Source organism: Cajanus cajan, chromosome 4, assembly GCF_000230855.2.
Source record: "Cajanus cajan strain Asha chromosome 4, NIPB_CcT2T_4, whole genome shotgun sequence".
In the NCBI taxonomy this organism is placed as follows: Eukaryota; Viridiplantae; Streptophyta; class Magnoliopsida; order Fabales; family Fabaceae; genus Cajanus; species Cajanus cajan.
Window position 1 is genome coordinate 52,810,128 of NC_138520.1, and position 11,896 is coordinate 52,822,023.

Here is an 11,896-nt window from a genome sequence, read left to right on the forward strand (position 1 = left end):
GACCAAGTAAAATAATTTCTCAAATTTATCACTAATTTTAACATTTATAAAAAAAATGTATTCTCTTGTGTAATTTTAACATTTCCAAAATAATAAACACTTATCAAATGAGGGTGACAATAGATAGGATACTATAATATCTATTTCCATACCAAAATATTGGTGACAACTTTAAAGTTCATCTCCATACTCTACAGATACTCATATGCAGTTACCTCATTATCTGAAAATTTAGTTTTATAAATGTTGTGACCCGAAAACACTAGTCCTAACTCATTGATAATAATAGCTGTTAACTTTTGTAATATGAACATATATGAAAACTTATTCAAGAGTGTTCTTAGTCCAATTGCACACTATAATTTATGTGCTTTCAAATAGGTGTATAGTTCAACAAATGTTAGAAAGTTTGAAAGTGAAGGACCTTGCACATAGGAAAATTCAACAAACCTGACAATTTTTTTATTTAAGAACTAAAATAATTTAACCTCAAGGTACAACTCTTCAAATGGTAAGATACATTTTGGGGGAAGATAGTGAAAAGTGGATCATAATTGATGAAAAAACAACTGTTACAAAGTTCAAACAACCGCTCACCGATTTATGAAATTGTAAAAACTAACTTGTCATAGTTTCTTTTCATCATCTTAAGCCGTGTGACCTTACTTGGGGAAGAAGAGAAAAAACTAAGCACTTGAGTGGACAATTTCATTGATGCTCCCTTGGAATGTCAAGGTTTTTAAATATTGGACTGTCAACTCCAACACCCATAGCATTTAGACCATTGTCAACATATATAACAGAACCTGTAATAGCTGATGACAAGGGTGATGCCAAGAAAGCTGCAGTGTTGCCTACCTCCTCTGTTACAACAACTCCAAAGTGTTAAGTTTTGCTTACAAAAAGGTGAAGGGTTATTTCAGAAAGGAAGAATCTCAAGGGACACGTTACCAGCATGTAGTTCTTTCTGCAGTGGTGCATTGTTAAATGAATAATCAATCATCATGTCAATGAAGCCGATTGCTTTCGCTGCCCGGCTTCCCAGTGGACCTAGCCATTGAAAACAATTTAAGTCAACATGTTTACCAACTTGCACTACATTCATTGACATGCAAAAATCTACCTTATAGGAAAAGTTAACTTGCATTTAAAACATACTTCCTCTGTTAAAACAATTTCACACATTTTGAGTAAAAGTAATTGAAATTTGTATATATTTGAAAACAAAGAATGTGCCGATTTTTTTTCTTATAAAAGAGACATGAGGGAGTAAGTGGTTACACAGTATTAGGAGAGAAAAAAAAGTCTTTAGGCATGTATAATAATAATAATAATAATAAAACGTATTGGGACAAATATACCTTTTTAATTCTCCATCAATCTTGTGAAAAAGGGCAGAGGGAGACCAAAAAGATATTGGAAAAAATTATGTAAAGGAATCTTATGGTAAATAATATTTCTTAAATCATTCAATGTATGTGACCTCACCTAATCAAATAAGGTTATTGTTATTATTGTTGTATCAACCCTAAATTGTGTATACTTGAGGAATTAGACATCAATAATCAATAATGTTGTAATATAACAAGAGCAAAGCATAAAAGACTTTACAATCTTCCTATTTTTCCATGCAATTGGCATCCCTTGCTCCAGATCATGGATTTATATGCCATTACATAGAGAAAAGGAAAGCACAAAAGAATCATTAGCTAATGAAGTCACAAGAAGCCATCAATACCTGCGGATATAGTATTGACTCTGACTCTTTTCTTTCTACCAGCTTCAAAAGCAAGCACCTGAAAAAGAAGAAAACTTGGGATATAATTTCAAATAACCAAAGGGGAAAACGAGAGAGGGAGAAAGTTAGGAAAATGAAAGTTAGAAAAACATATCTATTTGCCTATGTGCATTTGAAAACAAAAAAAAAAAAAAACTCACTCTTGTATCACTTTCTAAAGCAGCTTTTGCAGAACTCATGCCACCACCATATCTGCATATAAGACATTTCAAAACTTAGACAACTAAAAAATGTTATCAAACAAGCATGTGCATTTTAAAGCATATCCAACACACCCAGGAATGATCCTCTCCGAAGCAATGTATGTAAGAGAGATTGCAGATCCATCTACAACCAAAACAGAAAGGTGAGAACTATACACTGAAGGATGAAGCAATAAAATGCCAACCCTTTTAGGTAATGGACATGCCTTGGTTCATGATTGGAAGAAAGTGTTTGAGTAAAGAAATATAAGAGTAACTTGATGCAGACAAGGCAGCAAGATATCCTTTCCGAGATGTCTCCGACAATGGTTTACTGACCTAAAACAGAGTTGAGTGTTCGTTAATGCTTAAAAGACATCAGGCAACAACAAACTTTATTTTTGTAATACCTCTGGTCCATTGGCAAGAGAGTGCACAAGTATGTCGATATTGCCAAAGTCTTTCTTGACAGATTCAGCAACTTCCTATAAGGTAAAACATATCATAGTATACTACGTATGGTTAATCTTATTTAACCACAACATGAGACAGATCGCTAAGTAAACAGTACTCAACAAAGCATCCTATGTTTCAACCATGAATCGCCTAGATTTTATCTCCATTATGAAAAATTATAAATAAAAAGCTCTTTGGCAAAACAAAAGGATTAAAAAGATGGCAAATTGAATTAAAAACAAACTCATACGTCCAAGTAGACAAAACTGATAATATGTTCAACATTTTAAGATAAATTTAATTAAAAAGCTCTTTGGGAATTGGAACATAATTGACACTCGTTTCACAACAAAAGGATTGAAAGGATATTGCAACAGTAGAGAAATACAGATGATAGAATGATTAATCTATACCTGTACAGTCCAATTTGAGGCTCCAGCATAGCGCTTGTTAGCTTTCACCTATACAATTTTCAACAGAAATAGATGATATGTTTTGTAAATGTACTTTGCGTATTTCATTAAAAATTATGTAATTCTCTCTTACATCTTCCGGGACATCTTCAGGATTGTCATATACTGCATCCAAAGGATACACTTTAGCAATCTCCATCAATGAACCATCTTTTAATCTGAAAAATGGAGTTCATTGTTAGCAAAGCAAATGAGTTTCATATTTACGAACTAATGAAATCGATAGCACCATTTAAAAGTTATACTTGCGTGACTCGTCAAATTTTCCACGTCGTAAGCTAGACTCAAATATATTTAAAGCCTACATGAAAATGTTCAAAGTTAGTACCTGACCACTTGAATATTGCACAAAGATAACATGATTTCAGCATAAAAGTAAACAACGTGCAAAACAAAACACTAGATTTTGTAATATATACTTACAGGTACCCATGTGCCAACAAGAATTTCAGCTCCTGCTGCTGCAAGAGATTTTGCTATTGCCCAACCATATCCGTTATCATCAGCCACACCAGCAATGAAAGCCCTTTTACCTGCATAACATTCGGTGGAATGCCACAGTAAATCAAGGATAAGAGAGCATAGGATACCTTAAAAATCATGCCACAACAAATCAAAGATATAAGAAAGGACAGTTAGAAAAATAAAAGTACACCTGGGAATAAGAGATTTATGAGAAAAAGGTAAATACTTAAATATTATTGTTGTGTTGTTATATCACATGTAGGCCGCAGATGCAAAGGACTCCTTTCATCAGTTTATAAATACAGTCTAAAGAGCAATGTTTCTTAAACATTACCTTTCTAGTAAACCAACTTTCAGCAAAGTAGATTTCAGAATGAGTAAACTCTGGAATAGGGAAAAGAGGTTATGTAGTCACAACACTACACTTCATATTGACATTACATCAAATAACCACAGGAAGGGATATTAAGGGCATGTATTCTTCGAATCATAAATATAAAAGCCAAATTCAAAATTACAGAATAAAGTAAATAAAAACACAGAGTATATGATGTTTGTACATCCTGCAAACAAATATGTAAGTAAAAGCCAAATCGTCATGAAAATTGATGGAAAAGAAGTGAAACCTTTCAAATCAATTGGCAATCCTGGAATTTCCTGGTTTGGACTAGACCTGATGATCGCCTTTGTTATGATTTTGTCATGTTTTATAGCACCTGATGTCATTGTCAAGCCCTGCTGGAAAGGTTGTGCAGATGCAACATGACAAACACTTGACAGTTTATAACATGAGCCAACCTTAAACCTGCCTCCAAGAATTGCAGGACCTACATTTGCAATCCGTTGTGATGAAGGAATCTTGGGTCTTGACATTGCAGTTGGCAAGTTGGAAATTGTTGTTGTTGCCATCTTGTACAAATGTAAAATGATGAAAGAGCACCCAGATCTGCACATAAAACTAACATTAGGACCAGCAAATAATAGTATATTGAGAAACAATTAGTTCCTTTTCCATTTGTCCAAACCTTGTACTTAACAAACTTGTGATAACAAATAAACCTACCCCAGGATACCAAATAATTCAGAAGTTAACTCAATTCTAATGGTCATCAATCGAAACTTTACTTGCTTATGTCATACAATATTTGACTACAGACTTTGGCTCCAACTTTTCACTAAGCATATTTTATATAAAATTATCACAAAAAAAAAACCCTGAAAAGTCATCATTTAGCCTAATAATGAGTGTATTTAACTTTGTCTTTGATGGATTCACCAGTCAATGTTTACTACCGTGAATTATGCATATAATTTGGTTACTTAGAATATTTTATATAAGAAAAGAAATAAAAAACTTCTAACCAATTAAAATCATCAAAGACTAGAAAGCCAATGGTTCTACCAATGGCCAATCATGTTCAACTGAATAAAAGAAATCCAACCTCCTTGTTGATCAGAAGGTTCTAAAATTGGCCAAGAACAAGAAAGGGGGAAAAAAAAAATTAAGTCATTTTATCGAATTTTTTACCCCTCAACACTAAAGCCCTTTACTACATTACACCCAGACTCAAAAACCTTTTTTTTTCCTCATAAATAATAAAAACATGAAAACGCCACCTTAGTCGAATTTACTTGATCCCCATAAATCCCCACCATTGACCCATCACTTGTTTAAAACTCTCATTTGTCACTCACTGTCTATAACGACAAAAACATTACTTGATCAAATACAACATGCTTTAAACCAATGACCAATCCATAAAAAGGACAAAAAAAGCATGCATAGACACATCCCTTGATCAAATGCAAACTCATGCAGATTGATCAATGCCCCAGTTCGCAATAGAAACCAGCAAACAAGAACAAGAAGGCCAGAGAAAGTGGGGTGTTACCTGGAGAGAGAAACGAGAGAGGGTTGGAAGAGGAAATGCTAAAGGCCAAACTTGTTGGTAAGTGTTAGATTGTGGCTAGATAATAGGGCAGTGGAAGCCTAGGAACTGGGTCGATGGAAACAATGTTGTTATGGTTTTATGTGAAGTAGGTTAGAGTAGCTGAAGACTTTGGAAATGTCGAATGCATCTCTATGCAATGCAACAGCATTTGTATAAAATCTTTTTATTCTTCATTCTTTAATTAATAAATCCTTAATAATAGTCATGTAGTTTTAGTAAAATCTCCATTAGCTTAACGCATTTATTTCTAATGGTGCATGAGTTATTATAAGTTCTTACTCAGTATTAAATGTTGATATACTTTGCATAAAAAAAATTAAATCTAAAGTTTAATGGACATAGATCCATGCCATGATATTAAGCTTATTTTCACATTAAAATAAAACAAAATTCATTAATAATATATGTATGATATTTAAGTTATTTTTATAAAAGACAATAAATTTATTATATAGCAGTTTTTATCAAATAGCAGTGGGTACAAAACATACACTCTCCTTGAAATTGAACGAAAGTTATGAGAGCACAACCTATTTGCTCTTTAAAATTAAAAATTGAAATTGATGGAAAGTTACTTGAGGACACCATTAGCAAGTAATGTATGAAAGCAGAGAGGAAGTGTCAAATGGAGAGCATTGGCCTGCAAATGGCATGTAGTATATGGTTTGATTTTAGACTGGTTGTCTATTTAGAAAGGGAACTCAGACTAAGAATTTTTTTCCATATGTATGTTTCTAAAACCTCATTAGTGGAAGGCTGGAGAAAGTTTTAAAAGAATTTATTTACATAAGGGTTTATTTGGATACAAAATTAAAAATACTTTTAAGAGTTTTTAAGAGTTTTTTTCACCCAAAATACTCTTTATTTTTAATAAAAAAAAACTATTAAAAACACTTCTAAATTATATTTAAATAGACTATTAATCCTTTATTTATTAAAAAAAATTAATGGTTATTTATATAAAAAAGGGTATATAATTAGAAATTACTTTTATACCACATTTAAGATAATTATTATAAAAATCAATAAATTTTTAATATATAATAAGTTATAATTGAATAATAATTTAAAATTATTTTATATTATCGATGCATAGTTTCTCTCTCTATATATATAATATTTTAAATAAGAAAACTTCTTAGTATAAGAAACGATATTAATAACTATCACTAGATCTTAACTCGTGTGAGTAAAAATTAATAATCGAGTATTTTGAAATTAAATGTAACTTTATTGTTATTATTTTATTTAATTATCAATTATTAAAAAAATAAATTTGTTACTAAAGTTTATATTCAACTAATCTTATGAATTATGTTTCAAATATTGATTAATATTTAATTAAGCTTGTTGAAAAATAATTTTTTTAAATGTGAGTAATTTACGAATTCATTTGATAGTTGTCAAATTTATAAAATATAATCAATATCATAAAGATCATATGACTTTTTAATAAGTATATCAAGTGAAATATCAATGATAGTCTTTATATCATCTATTTGGTCATTAAATTGATACTAAATTAATTTTTTATTTTTATTTTTTAAATCTATTATTCGTTTAGAAAGTTATGAAATTTATTAATGAATTAAGAAATTTTCACAATTAATATGTCAGGAGAAAATGAAAAGACTTTAGATAAATTATTTTGTTTTAAATTATTAAAATCATAAGATGAATATGAAAGGTTAAATATATTAATTTATACTAAATTTAATATATACAATAAATTTAAATAAATATACATATATATGTTAAATATATAAATTTAAAATTGAATTTAATTAAATAGAAAAGAGTTTTTAAAAGTAATTATGTAACTGATGAATAATTCAAGAAATATTAAATTATAGAATTTCATTGTGTTATGTAGTATTTATTGTGTTAAATAATTTAAGAATTACAATGGTTTAAATATTAAACTGATTAATTTTTTTTTCTGCCACATTAATATTGGAAAAGAATAACTATATATATATATATATATATTAAATATAAAATATATTAAACTAATTTAAATATAGTTATTAAATATTTTCTTATAACATAAATATCTCATGCTTATCAAAATTTACAAAACAAAAAATAAAATAATTCATTCAATATATGAATGTATTTTATACTACATAATCATAATATGAAGAAAAATAAAAATTAAATAATCAAACATTTGAATTTTATGTTTTATTCATAGATGTTTAAATATAAAAAATAACAAATTAAAATATGTACTCAATGTATCAATGATAATTTTAAATTTGTTTGTCTTAATTTAAATTTAAAGTTAAACTACTTTAGTTACATATCATAAATAAATTGACAAATTTAAAAACTGACATAATGATTCATTAGAAATTTGTATTAAATTAAATGTTGTATTTTTATTCGTCAAATTTTATACGAGTGGTAATTAATATGAATAATTTTGAGAAAGATTTATATAAATTTATAATAATATATAATTTGCATGAGAAATTTTACAAATATATATAAGTTTATCATTTATATATATATATATATATATATATATATATATATTTAAATTAATTATTTATTTAACTAAGGAAGAATTGAATGAATGGTAAATTTTATAATATGTTTACCAATTATTGCTGGAAAATGGTAAAAAATAAATTTGGTGAGTAGATATCACAAAAGTTTTTTTAAAAAAATTGAAGATTAATTTTTTATTTAAATTTATGTTTTTATTAAAATTTGTAAAATTAAAAATTATTTTAAGGATTTTTGAATATTATGCATAAATTGTACGTGTAATGCTTATAAAAATAATAAATTAATGATATAATATATGTATATATACTAAAAAAAAATGATATGAAATTGATTTTTTTATTTTCATTACTGAAATTCATTAATGGTTTAGGAAGTTTTAAAATTTTGACAATTAATATGCAGGAGAAAATGAAGAAATATTAGATTGTTTAGTTTAAAATTTATATTAAATTAAGAGTTGTATTTTTATTCGTTAAATGTTATATTTGTGATAATTAATGTGTAGAATTTTGTGAAAAAATATATAAATTTAGGGGGGTGTATTGGATTAGGATTTTAAAGGACTTTTTTAGTTAAAAAAAATCCTGCGGATTTTAAAAGACTTTGCAGGATTTTTATGACTTTTAAGATTTTGCAGGATTCTATAAGACTTAAAATCAGGATTTTAATGGATTTTGCAAGACTTTTAAATCAGGATTTTAATGGATTCTGTGAGATTTTGTGAATTTTATAGATTTTTTGTGGAGTTTTGACATTTGATAAGATTTTAAAAAAAAATTCATACATTCAAATTTAAAAAGAGTCAAAGGCAAAAATAATAAAAAAAACAATAATGTCTAGATAAATAATAATAATAATAATAATAATTGTCCATAATATCCTATCCTCTTTTTATAACATCTACTATCAATTGTAACAATTCATCGGAATCCTCCTTATTCCAAGCTTCATATTTTTTTTTCTCTTTTCCTTTTCCTTTATTATTTCCTTGTAAATCTCCTATTTGAATTACTAAAACAATATATGTTGAAAACTAGTTATATAAATAATTATGGATAAGAGACAAAATCAATAAAATTATATTATTATTTTTAGAAGCACACCAATCATACAAGATCAAATATATCTTGGTTATCCCAATGGATCAAATACCTCAGCCATTATAAAAAAAAACATGCAAAAACACAAATATAGAAACATAAGATAATTTTTTATATAAAAAAAATCAGTATATTTGATACTGGAAAAATATTTAGATATATAGTTTTTTTTATATAAACAAAAGTATTTAGATATAGAGAATATATATATATATATATATATATATAATTTTAGTTATATATTATATGATAATTTTTAACGATATTTATAAATGTAAATTATTCTAACAAATATTTTAACAATATTTTCTTTTTTTTAAAAAAATAAGCTAATGAAGTCATAAATCCTAAACCCTAAAAAATTAGATACTACAATGTCTTATGTTAATTTTCTTTTTTTAAAATATAAAAAAAATCCTAATTTTACAATATAAAAATAAAAAGAAAAATTCATAGTAAAAAAAATAAAATAATTGTTGAGTCATAAAATGAGGAAGGATAAGAGTAACAAATTAAGGGAAGGAGAGAGATCGCAATTTTTATGCTGAGAGAGTTCTTCTCCCAATTAAGATTCATTTTCATCTCATTCTACTCACAGAAACCCTAACAAATTCATCTTATATATATATATATATTGTAGAGATTATGATATCAATTTCATCTTTCACCTTTTTCTTTTCTTGACGTGTGTTATAAAAAAAATTATCACTTGAAAGTTAAAATTTCAATCGTTTTTTTGTGTTATATAAAGGAACAAATTCAACTACATAGAATAAAATAAAGCAAGTCAATTAAAGAGAACTAACAAAAAAATATAACAAGTCAATGACACTATCATTTACATATCAGAGTTTCACAAAATAGGGGAATGAGATGAGAACAATACTACAATATTATATATGAGCAATGAATAATAGTGTAGTATTATTAGTAGAGAAAAAAATGGAGAAGACAGGAGCATAGAAAAAATATGAAAAATTCACTTGAAAATTCTTGAAAATTCTTGAAACACTTGAAAAGTCACTTCAAACAATCCTTCAAAATCCGATGGGTTTGGATGGGATTGTTTTATGAATCTGGTATTTATAGATAACACTAGAAAGTCCTTCAAAATCTCTCTCATACAACAATCCTTTAAAATCTTTATATTTTTGAATACCAATGGATTATTTTTAAGTTGTAAAAAATCTCAAATGAATACCAGTGGATTTTAATGGACTCTTTAAAAAATCTTGAAAATCCAGATTGAATACCACTGGATTGTTTTTAAGTGACATAAAATCCTGATTGAATACCAATGGACTTTTTTACTCAAAAAAAGTATTTTAAAATCTTACGAAATCCTAAACCAATTATATTAACATATAATTTGTATATGATACATTTTTTAATTTAAATATTTGTTATTAGATGTTTATATTTATTTGAATTCTCTATATATGATTTTCCTATATTTATATATAGTATTTAACTATTACAATGAAAATTTACTTCAATTAGGTGGTACAACATTTAATTTTATTTTTATTATATTATGTTTATTTTGTTTTCATTGATTATTCATGTCTATATGTGAATGTTACTATTTCATAATCTGAATAGGCAAGACATAATTTATAAATCTTATAAATTAATCAATTATAAGAATAAAAAATTTATTAAATTTTCTAAATTGAATTGAACATAAAATTTGTGTTTAAATGTTTTTTAATTAAAATTTATAAAATTAACAATTTTTCTAAGGATTTTAGAAAACTTATGCATAAATTGCACATGCAATATTTATAAAAATAATTAATTAATGATATATATATATTAATTTTTTTTATTTTGATTCCTAAAATATATTATTATTATGATCAATTTAGTCCATGAAAATCAAAAGTGATGATAGTTTCTTTAAAAAATAGTTTTTTTTTTTTTGGTTCGTCCCTGGAGTATCCACCGCCGACAGCAGTGACTAATCTCCTCGCTACGTTGGAGGCACTTCAAAGGGTGGGATAGCTGGCCCCAAGATTAAAAAAATAGTTTTGTTATTGCAAAATTTATTATCTACATTTTTTTTTGCAGAATTACGTGCACAATTAATACCGAATAAATTCCATGCATTTATCATTGCAATTATACTAAAACGCTACTACTTTAATTCTCTTTATTTATTTATTTTTTAAAATAAATTCTCTACATTCATAAGTTATACTAAAACACTATTACTTTTATTCTTATGAAGATAAAGATATTCAAATAAATAACAAAGATTGAATGATATTTATCACGTATTATCATTATTATAAATTATATCATAATTGTTATTGTCACTATTGTTACTACTATATTGTTATTATTACAATCATTATCATTATCACTTTTTTCGTCGTTGCTACCATCATCGTCATTATTGTGGTTACAGTAAAAACAGTGACTGTAACACTCCAAATTTTTTAAAATTATTAAAAAAAATGTTCTAAATAATTAAATGATCTTTAAAAAATATTTTAGAGGCTTTTAATAATTATGAGTGTTTTATTAATAAAGTAGATTTGTGAAGTTATTTTGTTATAGAAAGTATTTAGAGAAAATTATGTTTTAATTAATTATGTAATTAAGAGTATTTTTGAAAATTTGTGTTTATACTATAATTTTTTTATATATTTTATTTATTTATAATTGGGTTTGGAGAAATGTGTTTATTTTATATATTATTTATTTATAAATTTTAATAATTAAGAGAAGGAAAAGGAATCATGGTTAAATTGTTTTCCTGAAAGGTTGATTGTGGGTTACGACAATTTTTCATTTTACGCTTCTTAATTCTTTTTCATTTTTATATTCACATTGTTTGACTAGTATTCGTCAAGATAAGAGAGGATTAAGTAATCTCACTTTAGACATGGGATAACTATTGGATAGTGAGATTAGCTTCTAATCTCTTGTCTGTTATATTAAAATAAAATAC

The 11,896-nt window shown here is 26.4% G+C and overlaps 1 protein-coding gene across 2 annotated transcripts; it reads right to left on the reverse strand.

Annotated features, from left to right (window-relative positions):
* Positions 1 to 440: 440 nt before the first annotated feature.
* LOC109814288 (enoyl-[acyl-carrier-protein] reductase [NADH], chloroplastic) lies at positions 441 to 5,457 on the reverse strand. Of its 2 annotated transcripts, none has more exons than XM_020378675.3 (13): positions 5,267 to 5,457; positions 4,001 to 4,320; positions 3,333 to 3,442; positions 3,155 to 3,210; positions 2,983 to 3,067; positions 2,850 to 2,897; positions 2,391 to 2,465; positions 2,208 to 2,319; positions 2,074 to 2,125; positions 1,939 to 1,990; positions 1,739 to 1,796; positions 952 to 1,050; positions 441 to 863 (listed from the first exon to the last, which is right to left on the reverse strand). In XM_020378675.3, the coding sequence occupies exons 2-13, from the start codon at positions 4,281 to 4,283 to the stop codon at positions 709 to 711; spliced, it is 1,185 nt and encodes a 394-aa protein (XP_020234264.1). In that variant the 5' UTR covers positions 4,284 to 4,320; positions 5,267 to 5,457; the 3' UTR covers positions 441 to 708. The 2 variants fall into 2 exon arrangements, with proteins under 2 accessions (XP_020234264.1, XP_082928695.1); XM_083072569.1 differs by lacking the exon at positions 5,267 to 5,457 and adding an exon at positions 4,992 to 5,211.
* Positions 5,458 to 11,896: the final 6,439 nt, after the last annotated feature.